At 59.1% G+C, this 22,694-nt stretch overlaps 1 protein-coding gene across 4 annotated transcripts; it reads right to left on the bottom strand.

Moving 5' to 3' along the window:
* Positions 1-264: 264 nt before the first annotated feature.
* On the bottom strand, positions 265-22,668 carry LOC128826743 (uncharacterized). 4 transcript variants are annotated; one of them, XM_054010203.1, is made up of 16 exons: positions 22,593-22,668; positions 20,360-20,533; positions 19,139-19,315; positions 18,109-18,285; positions 15,627-15,803; positions 14,998-15,234; positions 14,573-14,800; positions 12,861-12,992; positions 11,676-11,903; positions 9,863-10,090; positions 9,303-9,434; positions 8,446-8,673; positions 7,716-8,054; positions 3,941-4,171; positions 2,712-3,479; positions 265-2,015 (listed from the first exon to the last, which is right to left on the bottom strand). In XM_054010203.1, the coding sequence occupies exons 1-16, from the start codon at positions 22,654-22,656 to the stop codon at positions 769-771; spliced, it is 4,767 nt and encodes a 1,588-aa protein (XP_053866178.1). In that variant the 5' UTR covers positions 22,657-22,668; the 3' UTR covers positions 265-768. The 4 variants fall into 4 exon arrangements, with proteins under 4 accessions (XP_053866178.1, XP_053866180.1, XP_053866179.1 ...); XM_054010205.1 differs by lacking the exon at positions 14,573-14,800; XM_054010204.1 differs by lacking the exon at positions 20,360-20,533 and having other exon boundaries at positions 22,593-22,664.
* Positions 22,669-22,694: the final 26 nt, after the last annotated feature.

Here is a 22,694-nt window from a genome sequence, read left to right on the forward strand (position 1 = left end):
GAAGGGCTTTTCATCAGTACATGTCAAAACAAATCAGTACATTTTACCCGGCAGGTCGCGATCATTAATCCCATCCTGCAGCTTGGGGAAACCGAGGCACGGAGCGGCAAAGCGACGCCCCCGCGGTCACCCGCTGGGGCTGCAGAAGTAATTCGGTCGCCGGAACAAAGGCAGAAGCCAAGCGAAGCCGCGGCAAGCGAAGAGTTACAGGCGCCCGCGACTTCGAGAGACGCCGGCGAAACCAAACCACACGGGAGCTTTGGCTGGCGCTTGTTAGAAAATTTAATCGCTAAAATGTCAATGCTGCACACGGGGCGCAGGCCGCTTTCCCTGAGACGTTTGTGGCTGGCCACCGATTTCGGCAAGTGGCCACCGGTTTGGGGCAACAGTCGGTTGAAAAGCCACGACTGGTTTCCAGAACCAACGAGCACTCGTGATTCGATGGAGGGGGGGGTCTCAGGGCGGGTCTGGAGTTGGGAGACCTCAAATTAAGCCACCTCCCACTGAAAATAGTCAGTGGCCGCTTCTTTAAAGTTGTAAACCAACGTTTTCAAGCCCACTAGATAAAGAGATCAGTCCTGGGGGGAGAAAAGCCCCAGTGTCCAGGAGACTGCGGTGGGGGGGCTGAAATGCCCCAGTGCCCCCTGCTCGAGAAATCACAGGGGTTTATTTCCCGACCTCTCCTGCAGAGCTCCGGGCGTTGTGCTGAGTTGGCCGCAGGCCGACCTGCTCCACCCCAGAGCCACCAGCCCGAGTTGCCAGCGGTGGCTATAGGAGAATGCAGGTGTCGGTGTGGTGTGGCGGTGAGTGGGCCGGTGGGGCCGAGGGGATCCCGGCCCACGGGCCCGGCTGGGTTGTCCCTGCAGAGGGGACCGGCTGGGCCGGATGGCAGCGCAGGAAGGGGTCAACAGGAGAGCCGATATCTCCACCTGAACCAGGGCGCCCGGTGTCTGGCCAGCCCCGCTCGGGGGTCGCTGAGACACTGGCCTCTGGAGGAGGGAGGGGATCCGGGGCCACCCCTGAGAGCTGCTTAATAGGGGAGACGGCCTGGCCCGTGGATGGATCTGCAGGGATCGGGCCCACAGGGGATCCCACAGCCGCTGATGTGCCCTGGTTCTGACCCACGGCTTTAGGGACCGGCTGTGCCCGAGAGGCATCCCCAGCCCAAGGGTGGTCTTGGAAGGGAGGCACCAACTGGACCCGCTTGAGCCGGGCCTGGGGTGGCCCCGGTGCCACTGGGCACAGGGAGGGCGACTCTGGGGCTGCAGCGGGGCCCGTGGGGACCTCCCGGGGGGGAGGGTACACGACTGGGCGAGCAGCAGCACCGGGATCAGCCGGGGCAGGGGGGGACTCTGCCCCAAGCCAGAGCCACGACCTGCTGCCCGGCCCCGATGCTGGGAGAACCACGGGGGCGCTGGGCACCAAGTCGGGTAACTCCCAGCTGGGTTCAGGTCGGGCGGCCTCTGGGCGCTGCATGGCCTGGAGGCTCGGCCCCCATCTCGGAGCCACCAAGGTGGGAGGGGGCTTGACTGGGACTTTGGGGTCCCCAGCCGGGTCGGGAGCTGTGAGGACTGGAGGGATCTCGGGCAGGGTGGTAGGGAGCTCAGCTGCGGAGTCGGGGTCCCCAGTCAAGTCGGGAGCTGCCGGGAAGGAAGGGGGCTCAGATGGAGTGTCGGGGTCCCCAGTCAGGTCGGGAGCTGTGAGGACTGGAGGGATCTCGGGCAGGGTGGGAGGGGGTTCAGCTGGGGTGTCGGGGTCCCCAGTCAAGTCGGGAGCTGCTGGGAAGGAAGGGGGCTCAGATGGAGTGTCGGGGTCCCCAGTCAGGTCGGGAGCTGTGAGGACTGGAGGGATCTCGGGCAGGGTGGGAGGGGGTTCAGCTGGGGTGTCGGGGTCCCCAGTCAGGTCGGGAGCTGCTGGGACGGGAGGGATCTCGGCCAGGGTGGGAAGGGGCTCAGATGGGTCGTCGGTGTCCCCAGCCAGGGCAGCAGCTTCTTGTGGGATCCACAGGGCGAGACCTTGAAAAACAAACCCAGTTAAATCCCACTGACAGAGCCCGGTGCCACCCCCACAGCTGAGCCGCGCCCCTGCCCCTGCCCTCGAGGTTTGGGCCTGCCAAGCTCAGCGCTAGACGCTGCTTGGGCTGGTGGGGGAGCTCCCTCAGCCGGCAGCGGCTGGAGGGTTTTATCCTCTGAGCCGGACCAACCAGCAGGGGGCGACAGAGTCCTGCCCCCACCCTCGATGTGCCACCTGCCCCAGTGCATTCTGGGAAATGCCCAGTGTGCCTGGGCCAGTGGGATGCAGTGCGGCACCAGCGATGCATACTAGGAAACGTCCCGCCCCATTGTGCATTATGCCCCAGTGCATTCTGGGAAGGTCTGGGCCACACAGCAAGCAGTCCCAGCAGGGCATTGTGGGAGACGTCCCGCCACAGGGAGAGCTGGGAAGGAGGAGGACCGGCCGAGCCAGTCACAACGGGACCCTCTGGCCCATAGCGCTGGGCTGGCCCTATTCCTACGCCCACAACAGAGTGGCCGATGGTTTGGGGCCTTAACATCTGGGTGGGGGAAGCCCCATCAACCCCTTTAGGGGACCCAGCCTGACCCCCCCCTCCCCCTCCAATCACACACCCCTTGGGGGGGACCCAGCCCAGCCCCTTAATATCCCCCCCACACCATGGAAGGCAGCTGTCCCCCCAACCCCCCGTTACGTACCAGGTTCTGCCCCGGGGGGTTCGTCGGGGTCCACTGGCAGCAACAGCATCTGCACCCCGCAGCCCTGCATCCTGACCACGTCGGGCATCTGCGCCAGCCGCTGCTTGGTGGAGGCGGTGCAGCCCAGGGGCAGCGGGTGCTGGTGGGCGGCGCTGTACGCGGCACGGAACTGGAAGAGGGACATGCCCCCGGGGTGCCCGGCCAAGATGGCCCCCACCTTCCGCTTCAGCTCCCTCAGGTCCTCAGGGGGCTGGGCCCTGGACTCCTGGGTCCCCTCCTCTGCTTGCAGAACCAAGGGAGCGCTAGCAGGCCTGGCCCCAAACTCCTGAGTCCCCTCCTCTGCTCGCAGAACCAAGGGGGCGCTGGCAGGCCTGGTCCCGAACTCCTGAGTCCCCTCCTCTGCTCGCAGAACCAAGGGGGCGCTGGCAGGCCTGGTCCCGGACTCGTGGGTCCCCTCCTCTGTTCGTAGGCCTGAGCAGGTGCCGGTGGGCCGGGGTGGGCTCAGTAACCAGGCTGGGAGGCGGGGGTTGGCCCCTGGGGACTTTCCCAGCTTTCCCTGGGCGGCAGGGGCCCGGAAGGGCTCCCGGGCCGAGGGCAGGCTGGGAAGCAGAGGCCGGTTGGTGGTAGCACTGGGCAGCCGGGGGTTGAGGCAGGCGGTGGCGGGTTGGGGCAGGCGCTCCGCGGCATTCGTTGGGAGGAGGCACCTCTTGGAGCCAGGCAAGGGGCGGGCACTGCCAGGGGGCAAAGATCCAGAGCCTTTCTTCTGCCCTGGGGGGGGGGAAAAACTGCCGTCAGGGTGGGTAACAGGCACGTGGCATCCCCCAGCATGCACTGCAGCTACCGCTCTGCCTGTATCCCGCTCCGGACCCGCCTGGACTTTTCCCACAATACACGGGAGCAAAGGCGGGTTTACGCCATGGGTGAGTTGGGGGGGAACCCCCCCGCGGCCTGCCCCACAGCCGGAGAGTCAGACAATAAGGAATCCAGGTCTCAGCTACCCGCAATGGCCCCATGGAGAGCTGGGGGCAGGGCTCTGGCCTGTGGAATGGAGTTCCGACAGCCAGTCCAGGAGGAGTCAGGACTCCTGGGTTCTCTGCCCTGTTCTGGGAGGGGAGTGGGGCCTAGTGGTTTGAGCAGGGGGCTATGAGCCAGGACTCTTGGGTTCTGTTCCCAGCTCTGAGTGGGATTTATTGTCCCGTTCTCCCCCCCGCACACACACCCCATCGTACCTGTCCCCAGCCAGACGATACACTTCGCTCCCTTCTCCGGCTGCCTGTACTCCAGCGCGGGCAGACGCCTCTGCAGGAATCCGAGCACGTCCTCCTCGCCCTGGGAGCTGACAAACCGCTTCAGATCCAGCCCGTGTCTCTCCAGCAGCAACTCTTGCAGCTTCTGCAGCTGCAGGCCAGACTTGTATGGGCGTAGCAAGCACTTGAGCAGCGTCAGGACCTCAGTCGCACCTGCACAGAGGCCGAGGGAAGGAAGATCGCCAAGGTCAGGGGTGGGGAATGGGGCCTTTTCCCCTCTGGGGGCACCAGCTCCCACCCGGCCCCAGGGCAGGGAATGGCTGGCTCCAGGGGAAGGGATGAATCTGAGTTTCCTATGTCCTAGGTGTGGGGGGGCGGGAAAAAACAGCTACACCCCACTTCTTCCAGCACACAGGCTACAATTCCCCCACCCTCCACTAGGGGGCAGCCCCTACACATCCTCTCACTGGCCTCTAGCTATTCCCTGGATTCTGGCCCATTCGGATCCGCACCCCCCCCCCAACTCCGGGATCCGGGGTGATCGGTTTGGCCCGTCATACACACCCGGGCAGGGAGCATCGCCCGATCCTATTCATCGTTAACAATACTTGTACTGATGGCCAACTGATCCAGTGGGAATAAGGTTCTTGTCCCAGAATCAGGCTAATACCAAGGAGTTCGAAATCTTGGTGGGAACCTCGGGGCGTCTGGCAAGGACACGCGCACCGGGGGCAAAGCAAAGCCGCAGCGATGTTGATTAAGATCAGCAATAAAGCCAGAAAAGCTCATAACGAGAGAGGAACAATACAGTATTGGAGATATCTGGAGGACCTACTCCTAAATCTGCGTGCTCACACCCTTCCTCGAGGGCCTGGTGGGCAGAGACAAAGGTCTGATGGTCCAGGCTCCTCAACGCTCAAGAGGGACAGCAGATAACAATAGAGAAGAAGGCTCAAGTGACGGCCAGCTAGCCCCCTGCACGCGGTGGTTGGCCCTATTACAGGGCCCGAATGCTATCATGAATAACCCTTCGAGGGGTTGTGAGCGCTTTGGGGGACAGGATTAAAATTCAAAATGATCTGGACAAACGGGAGAAATGGTCTGAAGTCAATAGGATGAAATTCAATAAGGACCCATGCAAAGCGCTCCACTTAGGAAGGACCAATCAGTTGCACACATACAAAATGGGAAATGACGGCTAGGAAGGAGTACTGCAGAAAGGGATCTGGGGGTCATGGTGGATCACAAGCTAAATACCAGTCAACAGTGTCACACTGTTGCAAAAAACCAAACATCATTCTTGGCTGTATTAGCAAGAGTGTCGTAAGCAAGACACGAGAAATAATTCTTCCGCTCTACTCTGCAATGATTAGGCCTCAACTGGAGTATTGTGTCCAGTTCTGGGCGCCACCTTTCAGGAAAGTTGTGGACAAACTGGAGAAAGTCCAAAAGAGGAGCGACAAAAATGATTCAGGTCTAGAAAACATGAGCTATGAGGGAAGATTGAAAAAACCACGGGTTTGTTTAGTCTGGAGAAGAGAAAACAGAGAGGAGGTGATAAGTTTTCAAGTCCATAAAAGGCTGTTACAAAGAGGAGGGAGAAAATTCGCGTTAACCCCTGAGAAGCAATGGTCTTAAATTACAGCAAGGGCGGTTTAGGTTGGACATTAGGAAAAACTTCCTGTCAGGGTGGTTAAGCACTGGAATAAATTGCCCAGGGAGGTTGTGGAATCGGCATCATTGGAAGTTTTTCAGAGCAGGTGTGATAAATGAGGGAGGAGGGGGTAGTTCCCTTTTGTAGACACCCAGCCAGCCAGTTGGCTGTGGAATCCCTCTTCGTGGTTGTTCTCTACCTACTTTTCCTGTAAAGGGTTAACAAGCCCGCAGGTAAAAGGAGCCAATGGGAGGCTAGAACGTTTTTAAAATTGGGAAAAGACTTCCCTTTGTCCCTGTTGTGTTTCTCCGGGAAAGAGGGGAACAGGAAGCAGTTATGCTGTGAGAAGCTTTAAGCCAGGTATGAAAAGCCATCAGATCATACCTAAAGATTGCTTATCTGAAACCCCAGAAATGTAAGTAAATTAGGGAATGTCTAGGAAGACGCGATTAGGGTTATTTCTTATTGGCTTGTGGACTCCTCTGTGCTAAACCCAAATGTGTTTTGTTTTGCTTGTGACCTTTAAGCTGGACCTCAAGAAGCTTTTACATTTTGTAAGTGGGTTTTTTAAATCTGGCAAAAGCCTGAGTTCCCAGATGTATTTTCTTTCTTTTTGTTTTTAATAAAATGTACCCTTTTTAAGAACAGGATTGGATTTTTGGTGTCCTAAGAGGTTTATGCGCATGTTATTTAATTAGCTGGTGGCAACAGCTGATTTCCTTTCTCAGCTCTTGGGGGGGGGGGGGGGGGGTGTGAAAGGACTTGAGGATACCACACAGGAAGGAATTCTCAAGTGCACCTTCCTGGGTTTCAAGGGGTTTGTATTTGGGTGGTGGCAGCATCTACCCAGCCAAAGTCAGAGAGAAGCTGGAACCTTGGGAGTTTAATACAAGTCTGGAGTGGCCAGTGTTAATTGTTTGAATCCTTGCCGGCCCCCACTTTCTGCACCTGAAGTGCCAGAGTGGGGAACTGACCTTGACAGCAGGTTAGACAAACACCTGTCAGGGATGGTCTAGATAATACTTAGTCCTGCCATGAGTGCAGGGGACTGGACTAGATGATCTCTCGAGGTCCCTGCCAGTTCTAGGATTCATTCAAGTGCTCGGCCTTCCGTGCCCAAATCTAACTTCATCTCCCTTCTCCTCGGGTGCACTTATCCGATAGGTGGGGCCATATTCACAGCTGTGAAAAACGTGTCATGGACCGTGAAATCAGACCTGCCCCGTGAAATCTGGCTAGGGGAGGGGAGGGGAGGGGAGGGACCGGGCTGATCACCAGTCACCCCTGGCTCCAACGGGTTTTGCGGTTACCACTTACTTCCCTGTTCCTGCCACAGCAGCTTAGAGGCAAGTGTGGGGCCGTTTCTCTACGGGGTACGGGCCTGTAGGTTACAGGTGAATATAACAAAGGCAACGCAGCCCTATGGGCTACTCCCCCCTGCTCAGCACAGCCCCCTCACTTCTCTCTAGGGTGCCCAGACATCCCAGTATTAGGGGTTTTACCCTCCCCTCTCCAAAAGTTTCCTGATTTTTCACATTTGCTATCTGGTCACCCTACTTCTCTCCGGTGCAGAAGCAGACTCTGGGTCCCAGTCCCCAGCATCCCAGCTGTCGGCCACCCCTGGCTCCTGGGGGATGCCGGCAGCTGCTTCCCCGGGACAGGAAGCTGCGTGGGGATGCGGGGACCCTGGAGAGGGCAGAATGGGGCCTTCACTGCCCACCCCGAAATGACAGCCCGCCTCCCCCCACCCCCGGCCTGCCAGGGGTCGTTTGTGGGACGGGGAAAGGGGTGACAGGGCAGAGTGGAGCGAGGTCCCAGGTTGGCGTCACATTTTGCTACCCTTTGGCCTTTAACCCCACAGGGCTGGTAATGGCAGATTCCTCGTGGTTAGAGCAGGGGAGGCTGGGAGCCAGGACTCCTGGGTTCTATCCCCGGCTCTGAGAGAGGAGTGTGGGCTAGTGGTTACAGCAGGGGGGCTGGGAGCCAGGACTCCTGGGTTCTATCCCCGGCTCTGAGAGAGGAGTGGGGGCTAGTGGTTACAGCAGGGGGGCTGGGAGCCAGGACTCCTGGGTTCTAAGCTTCGCTCTGGGCCACACTCCCTACCTCTCTGGAGCCACACGATGCAGTTGTTGCCCTTCTCTGGGCCCCGGAGCGTGAGTCCGGGAACATCCCGCAGGAAGGAGACCACGTCCCCGTAGCCTCTGGCCTGGCTGAAGGCCTCCAGCTCGGCTCCATGTTTCCCCACCAGCAGCTTCCGCAGGTTCTTCACCCGCATGCCAAAGGGGTAGGGGGCCAGGGCGCCCCGGATCAACGCCTCCATCGCGCCGGGCTTTGCCACCCGACGCTGGCCCTGCGTCCGCTTCGCTGGGCCCGCGGCACCCGGCCCCCCCGCTTTGGCAGGATGGGAGGGGGCGGGGAGCGCAGGGGCATTAACAGCAGCATCTGAAGAGGAGGGGAAAAGACACAAAACAGCCCCTCAATGGGGGGGGACGCGAGGCCCCCACGGGTCCACCTCCGGCCAGCAGGCACAGGGCCCCCCGCCCCGGGGCAGGCCCACCCATGCATCCCCCTGCCCAGCATGGCCTCCTCACAGCCCCTAACCCCAGCTGTGCCCTGCAACCCCGCCCCCAGTAACCCTCACCCCCCCGGGCACATGCCCAGCTGTACCCTGCCCCCCCCATAGGCACATGCCCAGCCGTGCCCCTCTATCCCCCCCGAGCACAGCCCCTCGCAGCTGTGTCCTCCCCCACCTTTCACACCGGGCAGGGCCCCAGCTGCATCTCCCGCCATAGGCCCAGCTGCCCGGCACCCCCCCGGCCACTTGCCCACCTACCCGCGTCCAGTCGGGCCAGGCAGGCGTCGCCCTTGCCCTGGTCCTGCAGCCAGATGTGGGGCAGAGCCCGGAGCAGGTGCAGGGCGTCCCCGCAGCCCCGCTGACGGCTCAGCTCCTCCAGGTCCAGCCCACGCTCGCTCCGCAGCGCCTCCTTCAGCTTGCCCACCTTCAGCCCCAGCGGGAAACGGCCCAGCACGTCCCGCACCCAGGCCGAGACCTCGGCCAAGCCTGCCACGAGACGGGGGGGATGGGGGGGGCTGTGAGAGCCTGCGCCAGCTGAGAGCCCCCCCATCATGGGGCACCCTGTGCATGTGCACCCGGTGCTGCGGGTGAGGGGTTGTTCGGCAGCCCTCACGGGCCTGAGTCCTCCGGCGTCCCCAGAGCGGGGGCAGGGCCCAGAAGAGCACCCCACATGCTGCCCCCCACTACTCACAGTCCGCTGCCAGTGTCCCCCCCCAGCCACCCCCTGTACCCCGGCCACAGGCTCCCTCCAACCCCAGCCCCCACTCAGGCCCCCGCATCAACATAAACCAGACAGCCTCCCAAAGATTTTCCCCACAAATGGCAATGGTGCCACATACCTGGCCCCCGCCAAAACAGCCCTACAGACACCCCCCCAACGCCCCCCACCCATCTCCCTCCAACATGCCCTGCCCCATAGCCCCCCCAGAGATGGGCGAGGGAAAGAGACCAGCCGCCGAGCCCCACAGAGCCATTCCCCAGGGGGGCAGACGGGAGCTCAGGCTATGGGACAATGGGAGGTGGCGTTGGGGGGCCTGGCTTGGGCTGCGGCCTCCCCGCCCAGGCTCACGCCCCACACGCGGCGGCCACACTGAGAAACCGGCTGAGCTGCTCACCGGGCGTCTCCCCCGGGGCTCCCGTCGGCCCCCCGTCGGCAGGGGCATCGGGCGGGGGGCTGCTGCTGGGTCGGGCCGATGGGGGAGCGGGGTCTGGGGGGGGCTGCGGGGCAGGGGGCTTCACAGCGTCACCTAAAGGAGGGGAGAAGATACAAGAGCACCTCAGTGGGAGTGAAAAGTCATGTACACCCGGCCGCCATACATCCCCCTCCCACCACCGGGCATGTCCCCCTCCCCCCCCAGCTCCCACCCCTCCCCTCCCCTAGCTCCCCACCCCCGGGCACAGCCCCCTGCCCTGCAGCAGGCCCACCTATGCCTCCCACCACCAGGAACAGCCTCCCCACACCCCATAATCTCCGTTGTGCCCTGCTAACCCCCCACCACCAGGAACCCCCACTCCCTGGGCACATGCCCAGCCATGCCTCCCCCCTCCCCACCCCCTGAGAACATGCCCAGCCGTACCCTACCCCCTCCCACATGGACCAGAGCCCCCCTCCCAGCCATGTACTCCCCCAGCTTCCACGGCCCCAGCTGTCCCCCCCAGCCGCTTGCCCACCTACCCGCGTCCAGCCGGGCCAGGCAGGCGTCACCCTTGCCCGGGTCCCGCAGCCAGACGTGGGGCAGAGCCCGGAGCAGGTGCAGGGCGTCCCCGCAGCCCCGCTGACGGCTCAGCTCCTCCAGGTCCAGCCCGTGCCCGCTCCGCAGCGTCTTCTTCAGCTTGCCCACCTTCAGCCCCAGCGGGAAGCAGCCCAGCACGTCCCGCACCCAGGACGAGACCTCGGCCAAGCCTGCAACGAGACAGGGGGATGGGGGGGCCGTGAGAGTCTGCGCCAGTTGAGAGCCCCCCCGCCATGGGGCACTCTGTGCGTGTGCACCCAGCCCTGGGGACGAGGGGCCGTTCGGCAGCCCCCACGGGCCTGAGTCCTCGGGCGTCCCCAGAGCGGGGGCAGGGCCCAGGAGAGCACCCCACATGCTGCCCACCACGAGGAACAGCCTCCCCACACCCCATAATCTCTGTTGTGCCCCGATTCCCCCCTACACACACAGCAGGAACCCCCACTCCTGGGCACATGCCCGGCCGTACCCTGCCCCTGTAGATAAATCTCTGCATTAAGCATCTTTGTGTAACTGCGTATCGTTTTCATCATTTTCATACGACTTTTGTATTATGCCTCTTCATACAACCTTGTACACCTCTACCCCGCTAGAACATGACCCGCTATAGCACAAATTTGGATGTAACACGGTAAAGCAGCACTCCGGGGGGGAGGGGGGGTGGAGTGGGCTGCGCACTCCGGTGGATCAAAGGAAGTTCGATATAACGCGGTAAGATTTTTTGGCTCCTGAGGACAGTGTTATATCGAGGTAGAGGTGTATTAAGTCTTTCCATATATAACCTCCATTTTCATACAACTTTATATCAAGTCCTTTGATATGGGAACTTTGTACAAATCCTTATATAGAAACTTTGGGCTGGTCTACACTGGGGTGGGGGGAAATCGATCTAAGATACGCAACTTCAGCTACGTGAATAGCGTAGCTGAAGTCGAAGTATCTTAGATAGATTTACCTTGGGACCACACGGCGCGGGATTGATGGCCGCGGCTCCCCCGTCGACTCTGTTACTGCCGCTCGTTCTGGTGGAGTTCCGGAGTCGACGGTGAGCGCGTTCGGGGATCGATATATCGCGTGTTAACGAGACGCAATATATCGATCCTTGATAAATCGATCGCTACCCGCCGATACGGCGGGTAGTCTGGACGTACCCTTTGTATTGAGCCTTGGTATAATGTTATAGCCCCTAACGATAGTTAAGGTAGAAGAAAAATGTCTTTTCGCTAGTAGAATAATATCTGCCCCCTTTTAATCAATTGTCCTGTTGAATGAACGAGGTGTGAATGGGTAAGGCGTGGAAGGCAGCACCTCCAGACAGCTGCAACAGTTGGAGAGGGGATGGAAGCCAGACCCAAGAACAATAAAACTTGTCAAGTGGGCTCATTAAAGAAGATCAGACATACTGAGGGCCTTGCGAGTTAGAAGCGAGCACCTTCTTTTGAAAACACCTTCTTTGAAAATAAATGTGGCAGCATTAAGACAACACCCAGAAGGATGTGCCACAGATGATATATATCTTCTTACTGTATTTTCCACTACATACAGCCGATGAAGTGGGGTTTAGCCCACGAAAGCTTATGCACAAATAAATTTGTTAGTCTCTAAGATGCGACAAGTACTCAAGTGTCAGAGGGGTAACCCTGTTAGTCTGGATCTGTAAAAAGCCACGTCCTCCCCACACCTTCCACGGCCCCAGCTGCATCTCACCCCAGCTCCCGCCCAGCTGCTCGGCACCCTCCCAGCCGCTTGCCCACCTACCCACGTCCAGCCGGGCCAGGCAGGCGTCGCCCTGGCCCGGGTCCCGCAGCCAGAGGTGGGGCAGAGCCCGGAGCAGGTGCAGGGCGTCCCCGCAGCCCCGCTGACGGCTCAGCTCCTCCAGGTCCAGCCCGCGCTCGCTCCGCAGCGCCTCCTTCAGCTTGCCCACCTTCAGCCCCAGCGGGAAACGGCCCAGCACGTCCCGCACCCAGGACGAGACCTCGGCCAAGCCTGCCACGAGACGGGGGGAATGGGGGGGACTGTGAGAGTGTGCGCCAGCTGAGAGCCCCCCCACCATGGGGCACCCTGTGCATGTGCACCCGGCCCTGGGGGCAAGAGGCCATTCGGCAGCCCCCACGGGCCTGAATCCTCAAGTGTCCCCATAGCGGGGGCAGGGCCCAGGAGAGCACCCCACATGCTGCCCCCCACTCTTCACAGTCCGCTGCCAGTGTGTCCCCCCAGCCACCGCCTGTATCCCGGCCACAGGCATCCCCACAGCACCCCCCCACACACACAGCCCGCACAGCCTGCTCCCTCCACTCCCATCCCCCCACAGAACCCCACCCCACCAACCTGCTCCCCCATCCCCAGCCCCCCACAGTTCCCCACCCCACCAACCTGCTCGCCCATCCCCAGTCCCTCACCCCACCAACCTGCTCCCTCCATCCACAGCCCCCCCCCACCGCTCCCAACCTGCTCCCCCATCCCCATCCCCCCCACCCCTCACCTCACCAACCTGCTCCCCCATCCTGAGCACCCCCACAACCACCTACCCCACCAACCTGCTCCCTGCATCCCCAGCCTCCCCGACATCCCCCTACCCCACTCCCTCTATCCCCAGCCCCCCCACCAACATGAACCCGACAGCCCTGAAGATGTCCCCCACAAATGGCAATGGTGCCACACACCTAGCCCCCACCGACACAGACCCACAGACTCAACCCCCCACCAACTCCCCCAGCCATCTCCCTCCAACATGTCCTGCCCCATAGCCCCCCCAGAGATGGGTGAGGGAAAGAGACCAGCCGCCGAGCCCCACAGAGCCCTTCCCCACGGGGGCAGACGGGAGCTCAGGCTATGGGACAATGGGAGGTGGCGTTGGGGGGCCTGGCTTGGGCTGCGGCCTCCCCGCCCAGGCTCACGCCCCACACGCGGCGGCCTCATTGAGAAACCGGCTGAGCTGCTCACCGGGCGTCTCCCCCGGGGCTCCCGTCGGCCCCCCGTCGGCAGGGACATCGGGCGGGGGGCTGCTGCTGGGCTGGGCCGATGGGGGAGCGGGGTCTGGGGGGGGCTGCGGGGCAGGGGGCGTCACAGCGTCACCTAAAGGAAGGGAGAAGAAACAAGAGCACCTCAGTGGGAGTGAAAAGACAAGTACACCCGGCCCCCACACGTCCCTCACCCCCCCAGCTGTCCTCACCGGGCACGCCCCTGCCCCCCAGCTCCCGCCACCGGGCACGTTCCCCTCCCCCCACAGCTTCCACCACTGGGCATGTCCCGCCCCCCCCCGCTCCCACCACCAGGCATGGCTATCCCTCATAATGGGCACAGGCCCGGCTGCCACTTCCACCTTTCCTACTATATTTTTTGGTCAAAAGACTATGGAGAAAAGCATCACGTTTGCAAAACAAACAGAAGAAAGGGGGAAAAAAAAAAGATATTTCTGTCCCCCCAGAAAGCGCTAACAGAGTCCCTTTGGTGAAGAAAACTGTGGGGAACGGAGGCTTTTGTCAAACATCGGAGTGAAAAAAAACAACTCGAGTTTGTCCGAAAAACCCTGAGGCCACATCTACACTACGGGCGTCAGAGCAGTGCAGCCGTGGGGCTGTAACCCCGCCGCACCGATTATAGCACCGGAACGGGGGTTTGCTGGGGGAACTCCGCTCCCCGAATAACGGGAACCACATCGACGGACACATTCATCCTCCACTCCGGGGCCAGGGCGGCGAGGCTGCGGGGCTCAGAAGCGCAGTTGGTTCACACCCCTGAACGCCGCAGCTCCGTCGACCGACGTTTTACGGGTAGACCAGGCCCGAGGAAACTGAAAGTCGCCGTTTGTGAAGAAAGCTGAGGAAGAAAGGAGCGACTCTTGTCAAAAAATGCCGTGGGAAAACATTGCTTTTGTTAATAATCCGAGAGAAAACCATTGCACGTGTCAAAAAACGTGAAGGGGGGAAAAAAGTAATTTTGGTCAAGACAATGTGAGAAAAAAGGAGCGGCTTTTCTCAAAAAAAAAAAAAAAAAAAAACAGAGGGGGGGAAAGGTCGCTTTTGCCAAACAATGTGAAGTAAAAAAGTGACTTTTGTCAAGAAAACAGATGGAAAACTGTCATTTTTGTCAAAAAAAAATATGGAGGGAAAAACCTCGCTTTTGTCAAAAATCAGAGAAAAAATGGCTGATGTCAAAAAAGAGTGAGGAAAAAAAGTCGCTTTTGTCAAAAAAAAAAAAAAAAAAAGGGGGGGGGGGGGGGGAGGTCACGCTTGTCAAGAAAACATGAGGCAAAAAGGAGTCACTGTGGTCCAGATTTTCCATAGAAAAGTTCAAGTTTTCAGTGAGCTGTTTCAATTTAGAAAAGTCACTGCGGTGCTTCATGGGAGTTGTAGTTCAGATGCCTTGTGACTGCCATTCTCCTCTACAGCCCAGGCTCCCTGGTCGGACTACATCTCCCACAATGCACCATAGCCTCTATTCTTGGTGGCGGGAGGTGGTGCATGATAGCAGTAGGACAGTGCATTGTGGGAGATGAAATCTCATGGGGGAGGAAGCCCAAAGGGCCATCTAGTCCATTTGGCCTCAGAGGAAGATGCGGGATGTTCATTGGTGTGAGCAGTGGGATAACCTGCCCTCATCCTACCTAAGACCAGTTCAGCCCTGACGCCTGGACCCCATCCCTCTCTCCTCACCCTTCTGAAGCTGGACAAGACACTTTTCCCCTCTCTCCAGCCCCTGCAGCCTGATCCCACGCAGCCTGGTCAGATAGTCCAGGGTGCTCAGATATCCCTGTTGCTGGCTGAATTCCTCCAAGTTCACCCCGTGCCTCTGCCACATGGCCTTCCTCAGACTGAAGACCCGCAGGCCATTGGGGAAGGAGCCCAGGGTGCTGCAGAGCAGCGGCAGGGGGTCTGTGACGTCTGGCAAGACAGAGACACCATGAGAGATACTGGGCAGCAGGATACAGACAGGCCATTGGCCATGTTTCCCCAGCATGCACTGGGAGAGACACAGCTGGGTGCGGAGAGGCCAGTATGCCATTGGCCAGGGGCTCTCTCCACATTCAGGAAGGGGGCCGGGTTGGGGCAGCCCTACAAGAAATCATCTCCCCACTCACTCTTCTTAAAGGTACAGCTCAGGACACGACACTTCTCTCCCTTCTCGGGGTTCCAGAGTTCGATACCCGGCATCTCCTGCAGGAAGGACACGACTCCCTGGTACCCCCCGTCCTGGCTGAATGCCAACAGGTCCACCCCATGCTCCTTCCGCAGCCTCTTCGTCAGCGGCTTCACCCTCATACCCTTGGGGTGGCATCTCAGAGTGTGAGAGACGTGGGCCAAGACTTCACCCAAGTCTGCACGGAGGGAGGGAGACAGCGGTGCTGAGCAACGGGAAGGGGAACCCCTCCCGCCCACAAGACCCCAAACCTATGCCCTTGGAGAGCACCACCCAGAGAGACAATGTGTGGACATTGGCCAGGTTTTCCCAGCATGCACCATGGCAGTGACGGCTGGGTGGTAGGGTACGGACAGGCCATTGGCCACATTTTCCCAGCATGCCCTGGGACAGCGCCTGCCTCCTTAGGGAGGGGCATGGAGGGAGCAGCCTCTGGATCCGGTCCAGCCCTCGGCCTCTCTGCTGAACCTGTTCTAACTGGACCGAGAATCAGCAACTCATAACATGCAGGATCCTAACTACCCAGAGTCCTCCAGGGTGGGCAGCGCCTACCTTCCCCTGGGGCCTCACCTGGATTTGTCATTGATGTCGGGGGTACGTCTGCGGGATCCAGGCAGGCAGCAGCCACGGGGGGCAGAGCAGGATCGGGGGCTGCATCAGGAGGGGCGTCCATGTGGGGCCCGGTCCAGAGCTCGGGCGAAGGAAAACCAGCAGAATCCAGAGGTGGTGGAGTGGGCGTAGATCCAGCTGGGAAGAGAAGAGGGGGGAAGGTGGTAAAAAAAAGAAAGAAAGAAACAGAAGGAAGGAAGGAAATAAAAGAGAAGAGAAACAACAACAACAACAACAACAGAGAAAACTCGAGGGTAAAAAGAGTCATTTTGGCAACATAACAACAGGAAAAAAAATCATTTTTGTAAAAAATGAGAACAAGTCACTTTTACCCAAGAGAAAAAGACTAAAGCCAGTCATTTCTGTCCAAATCTTCCACGGAAAATTTCAAGTTTTCATTAAAAAAACAAAATGTTTCCATTCAGAAAAGTCGCCGGGGTGCGTTATGCCCGCCCGATTCTACCCTACAGGAGAGCCTTCCTGATCTGACTGCATCTCCCACAGTGCACCAGGGTCCCCACTCTTGGGGATAGGAGGCTGCACTGTGGGAGATGCCACGTCGCTGGGGAGCGTGACGCGGACGTGCCCAGACAGATATATTACACCTGCTTCTGGCCATCCTCCTGAGACGTCACCAAAGGGGGCTGAAAGCTAAGGGCTGGCCGATCCTTGTGGCTAGCGTGAGGTGTTTGTACAGGAAGGAGTTTAAGTGATACCTAAAACGTAGGATATTATGAAACTGCTGGAGATGAAGCATGTCCCCCGAGGCAGGGCGGGACTCAGCTAACTCAGTTGAGAATGAGAACAATCAAGTATCTTTCCACCCAGCCCTGCTGGGTTTACAGGCTGGAGCAGGTACGCACCTAAGCGTTTACAAAGAAAAGAACCCCCAAGAAAAGACTCTGAATAGGAGACCCTCTGGGCTGAGCTGAAGATAATGAAATGAAAAGATAATGAATGAGACTGTAGGGCTAGAAAACTGTCCGCTTAACTGCATAGCTCAGGGGTGTGAGGACACCTCCCTGAAGCATTGTAGAGTTTCAAACGTAGACACACCCCATCCTACAAGAGAAGAAGAAATGGGCACAAGATGGTATCGTTCCAGAGGAGATATTTTGCCAGCATGAGTGCCTCATGAAATCCCAGCTCTCCGAGCCAGACAAGCGTTGTATGGACCGACCTTTGGGTGAGAAATACCTCAGTAGAGAGGGAAGGAACTTGTTAATAAACTAGAAGCTGAAGATGGCGTGTTCTGTTTTACTTTCCCCTGCAACCTTATGTTGGCCAACCCTTCTTTGAATCGGTCTCAAGCGCCATTAAATAAACTTCAATTTGGTTTGACTCTAGATGCCTCTAAGGCCACGTCTACATGACGTAATTCTGTCGGCACACAGCCGCCGCCGTTATGTGTCGGCAGTGCACGTCCCGGTCAGGAAAGCTTGCGTCCATTGTATTGTCGGCGTGGGGCATAGTGGGACGGCTCCTGAAAGTAGGGTGACCAGATAGAAAGTGTGAAAAATCGGGACGGGGGTGGGGGGTAATAGGTACCTATTTAAGAAAAATTCCTAAATATCAGGACTGTCCCTATAAAATCGGGACATCTGGTCACCCTACCTGAAAGCCGGTAACATGACGTGAGCAACCCGGCGTCTACACCGACACCGAATCGACCTAACTACATCACAGACAAGAGTCCCTCATCCTGCCACCAGGTGGTAGCAATTCACCCAGGACACCTCGGTTAAGCCCAGAAAGTGTCCTGGGTCAGCCCAAGACAATACACTCTAATGAGCCTCAGAGGAAGGTGCAGGATACCCATTGGTCCTCATCTTTAATCAAGACCAGTTCAGCCCTGACGCATGAAGCCCCATCCCTCTCGCCTCATCTTTTAGAAGCTTAACGAGACACTTGTCCCCTCTCTCCAGCCCCTGCAGCCTGATCCCACGCAGCCTGGTCAGATAGTCCAGGGTGCCCAGATATCCCTGTTGCTGGCTGAATGCCTCCAGGTTCACCCCGTGCCTCAGCCACATGGCCTTCTGCAGGCTGAAGACCCGCAGACCATTGGGGAAGGAGCCCAGGGTGCTGCAGAGCAGCGGCAGGGGGTCTGTGACGTCTGGCAAGACAGAGACGCCATGAGAGATACTGGGTAGCAGGATACAGACAGGCCATTGGCCAGGTTTTCCCAGCATGCACTGGGGCAGAGACGGCTGGGCGGTAGGACATGGACAGGCCGTTGGCCCGGTTTTCCCGGGGTGCACTGGGGCAGCGCCTGCCTCCTTAGGGAGGGGCATGGAGGGAGCAGCCTCTGGATCCGGTCCAGCCCTCGGCCTCTCTGCTGAACCTGTTCTAACCGGACCGAGAATCAGCAACTCATAACATGCAGGATCCTAACTACCCAGAGTCCTCCAGGTTGGGCAGCACCTACCTTTCCCTGGGGCCTCACCTGGATTTGTCATTGATGTCGGGGGTAGGTCTGCGGGATCCAGGCAGGCAGCAGCCACGGGGGGCAGAGCGGGATCGGGGGCTGCGTCAGGAGGGGCGTCCATGTGGGGCCCGGTCCAGAGCTCGGGCAAAGGAAAACCAGCGGGATCCAGAAGTGGTGGAGTGGGGGTAGATCCAGCTGGGAAGAGAAGAGGGGGGAAGGTGGTAAAAAAAAAGGAAAGAAACAGAAGAAAGGAAGGAGATAAAAGAGAAAAGCAACAACAAGAAAAAATAGAAAACTCAAAGGTAAAAGAAAGAGTCATTTTGGCAACAAAACAGAAAAAAAAAGTCATTTTTGTAAAAAATGACAACGAGTCACTTTTACCCAAGAGAAAAAAACAAAACAAAAACAGTCGTTTCTGTCCAAATCTTCCATGGCAGTGATGGCTGGGTGGTAGAGTTTGGACAGGCCATTGGCCACATTTTCCCTGCATGCCCTGGGGCAGAAATGGCTGGGTGGTAGGATATGGACAGGCCATTGGCCATTTTCCCTGCATGCCCTGGGGCAGAGATGGCTGGGTGGTAGGATATGGACAGGCCATTGGCCATTTTCCCTGCATGCTCTGGGGCAGAGATGGCTGGGTGGTAGGATATGGACAGGCCATTGGCCAGGTTTTCCCAGCGTGCACGGGGGCAGACATGGCTGGGTGGTAGGATATGGACAGGCCATTGGCCACATTTTCCCTGCATGCCCTGGGGCAGAGATGGCTGGGTGGTAGGATATGGACAGGCCATTGGCCAGGTTTTCCCAGCGTGCACGGGGGCAGACATGGCTAGGCAGTAGGGTACGGACAAGGCTAACATGCAGTTGGCCAGAATTTCAGAGCATGCACTGGGACACCATCTGCCTCCCTACAGAGGAGCGGTGGGAGCTTAGCCTCTGTGTCTGATCCAGCCCAGGCCAAGACCCAGACACACACAACACCAGGATCCCAGCGACCCACAATTCCCCAGGGCAGGCAAAAGCAGCGATCCCCCACCCCAGACGTCACCTGGATTTATCCTTGACATCAACCACGGCGCACCAGGATCCAGGTGAACAGCCGTCACCAGGGGGTGAACGAAATCGGGGGCTGCGTCAGCGGGGGCATCTGGCGAGAGGACGTCCCAGGGCTTGGCCAAAGGAAACCCGGAGAGATCCAGAGGTGGCTGTGGGGAGATGGAGCCAGCTGGGAAGCGAAAAGAGGGAAGGTTAGAGAAAGGAGGGGGGGAAAAAGAGGAGAAAAACCAGAGACAAAAAAAAAGGGAAAAGGAGAAAGAGGGGGGGGGGGAAAGAGACGTGTAATGAACTCTATTAAATAATGTGGAAAATGTAACTCTTCTCTATTTAATAGTGTTCTAAGAAAACACCAAAGGGAATTTTTCAGCTTTCGGTGCGTGTCTTGTCGACGCCGCTTTCAAAACTTGTAACAAAAATACAAATCAGAAAGTTGGTTTGTGTCACCTTGGCCTGCAGAGATAACAGGGCAAAAACCCAATGGGGGATTCACTAGCCAGACCTCCACCTCCCTGGTAAAACAGACGAGGGAGCACGAATCACGCTGGACACGCAGTGACGCCAAGAGGAAAAGCCAACACAACCTGTCGTAAGACGCAGGAAGACACATGAACGCAAGGAAAACCCAGGGTTCATTAAGACGAATCGTAATAGTGAAAATAAATAAAAAAGGTACCAAGCAACGGTTTAGCCAACTAAGGGAAAAAACGCAGCCGTTCAAAGAATTTTACGCTGGCATGTATGGAATTATATTTAAGATATGTTGGTGGAGACAGCCGTTTCAGTGATCCGTGCCTGCCTCATGTCACAAGACACGGGGGATAAAAACGGTGGGTTTGACCAAAGGGGAATAAATCAACATAAGACTTACACCAGATTGGACCGGCTTCAATCTAACACCAACAGCACCAGCTACCTGTGCCCAAAGGCTGAATAATTTATCGTCACGCTGCCCTGCTCTATTGGCCTTATTTCCTTTTTATGCTTAATTAAAGTAGTAACATATTGTCCTAACGTGTACATATTAAAGCTCAAAACTGGTTGAGCTTGGTAATTGGTGTGGACGGTGCTGTCTGTGGCCAAATGCATCACATGCCCCTTTGCTGCCAGGATAACAGCCTCCTACTGCTAGGGGCTGCTAGACCTCCTCCTTTAGCTCCAGTGGCAAAGCCCTGTGCTCTTGGTGCCAAAGATCCCAAGTTCAATCCCTCCTTACCTCCCCCTGGCGTCCCCGGCTGCCCCTGGGAAGAATTGGCGATGACCAGAGACCCTCCATCCCACAGCAAGCTGCTCTCCCATGAGTCCAGGCTCTCGGCAGCCGGGATAGGGGCACAGAGGTCCCAGGACATTGGGGAGTCGTGCCGGAGGAAGAAGGGAAGCGGCACGAAGCCTGCATGTGAGAAGCAAGAACCTCTGTGAGCCCAGAGCGGCCCGCACCACCCTAATAAGGCAAAAGCTTGTCCTAGCTGAGTGCAGGACTCCTGGGTTTCTCCGATCTCCCCTCGCAGCCGGCGCTGACCCCAGTGTCCCAGCATGGAACTAAGGGGCCCGGAGCTAGAGGAAGCAGGGTGGGGGCTCAACAGGGAGCGCTCTCCCCTGGCAGGCAGGGCTGGCCCCAAGGTGGCTCTGGGAGAGGAGTCGGGCTAGCTGGGAGCCAGAACTCCTGGGTTCTATCCTGGCTCTGGGAGGGGAGTGGGGTCTAGTGGTTAGAGCGAGGCTGGGCACCAGGACTCCTGGGTTCTATCCCCAGCTGGGGGAAGATGTGGAAACAAACCCTGAAGGTTTCAGCAGGATTCTTCCCATCTTCGGGGGGGAGGGAATACACAAGGGGCCCCAGCCTCACGGCCGCCCCCCACCCTCCCAGAATACACAGGAAGCCTGATCCCCAGCCCTGCCCCCACCCCAGGATACACAGTCAGATTCCAAAGTCTAAAAAATTATTTTCAGTGAGTAGCAATTAAAAACAGACCAGAGAGAGCAACTAACCCTAAACTATATCCGTGTAACCCCCTGCACCCAGGAGTCACTCCAGATTGACCGTGGGTGGGCTGAGATCAGAACCCAGCCCTGCCTCCAGTGCAGTCGGGGGTGACTCCGGATCAAGCCCTGGGGGCGCAGAGATCAGAACCCAGACCTGCCCCAGTGCAGTCGGGGGTGACTCCGGATCGAGCCCGGGGGGCTGAGATCAGAACCCAGCCCTGCTTCCAGTGCAGTCGGGGGGTGACTCCGGATCGAGCCCTGGGGGCGCAGAGATCAGAACCCAGACCTGCCCCAGTGCAGTCGGGGGTGACTCCGGATCGAGCCCGGGGGGCTGAGATCAGAACCCAGCCCTGCCTCCAGTGCAGTCGGGAGTGACTCCGGATCGAGCCCTGGGGGCGCAGAGATCAGAACCCAGACCTGCCCCAGTGCAGTCGGGGGTGACTCCGGATCGAGCCCGGGGGGCTGAGATCAGAACCCAGCCCTGCTTCCAGTGCAGTCGGGGGTGACTCCGGATCGAGCCCGGGGAGCGCAGAGATCAGAACCCAGACCTGCCCCCAGTGCAGTCGGGGGTGACTCCGGATCGAGCCCGGGGGGCGCAGAGATCAGAACCCAGACCTGCCCCAGTGCAGTCGGGGGTGACTCCGGATCGAGCCCGGGGGGCTGAGATCAGAACCCAGCCCTGCTTCCAGTGCAGTCGGGGGTGACTCCGGATCGAGCCCTGGGGGCGCAGAGATCAGAACCCAGACCTGCCCCAGTGCAGTCGGGGGTGACTCCGGATCGAGCCCGGGGGGCTGAGATCAGAACCCAGCCCTGCTTCCAGTGCAGTCGGGGGTGACTCCGGATCGAGCCCGGGGGGGCGCAGAGATCAGAACCCAGACCTGCCCCAGTGCAGTCGGGGGTGACTCCGGATCAAGCCCTGGGGGCGCAGAGATCAGAACCCAGCCCTGCCCCAGTGCAGCCGGGGGTGACTCCGGATCGAGCCCAGGGGACTCAGATCAGAACCCAGCCCTGCCCCCAGTGCAGTCGGGGGTGACTCCGGCTCGAGCCCGGGGGACGCAGAGATCAGAACCCAGCCCTGCCCCCAGTGCAGTCGGGGGTGACTCCGGATCGAGCCCGGGGGGCGCAGAGATCAGAACCCAGCCCTGCCTCCAGTGCAGTCGGGGGTGACTCCGGATCGAGCCCTGGGGGCGCAGAGATCAGAACCCAGACCTGCCCCAGTGCAGTCGGGGGTGACTCCGGATCGAGCCCGGGGGGCTGAGATCAGAACCCAGCCCTGCCCCAGTGCAGCCGGGGGTGACTCCGGATCGAGCCCGGGGGGCTGAGATCAGAACCCAGCCCCCAGTGCAGTCGGGGGTGACTCCGGATCGAGCCCGGGGGGCGCAGAGCTCAGAACCCAGCCAAGCCCCCAGTGCAGTCGGGGGTGACTCCGGATCGAGCCCAGGGGGCTGAGATCAGGGTCCGGCCTGTACCTGGCTCGCTCGATGGCTGCAGGGTGCAGAGCTGGGGCGCAGAGCCCGGCCTCTCGGGGTCCATCCCCGGAACCTCTGGCCCGGCCCAGCTCCGAATCCTCC

The sequence above is a fragment of the Malaclemys terrapin genome, chromosome 20 (assembly GCF_027887155.1).
Source record: "Malaclemys terrapin pileata isolate rMalTer1 chromosome 20, rMalTer1.hap1, whole genome shotgun sequence".
Lineage (NCBI taxonomy): Eukaryota > Metazoa > Chordata > Testudines > Emydidae > Malaclemys > Malaclemys terrapin.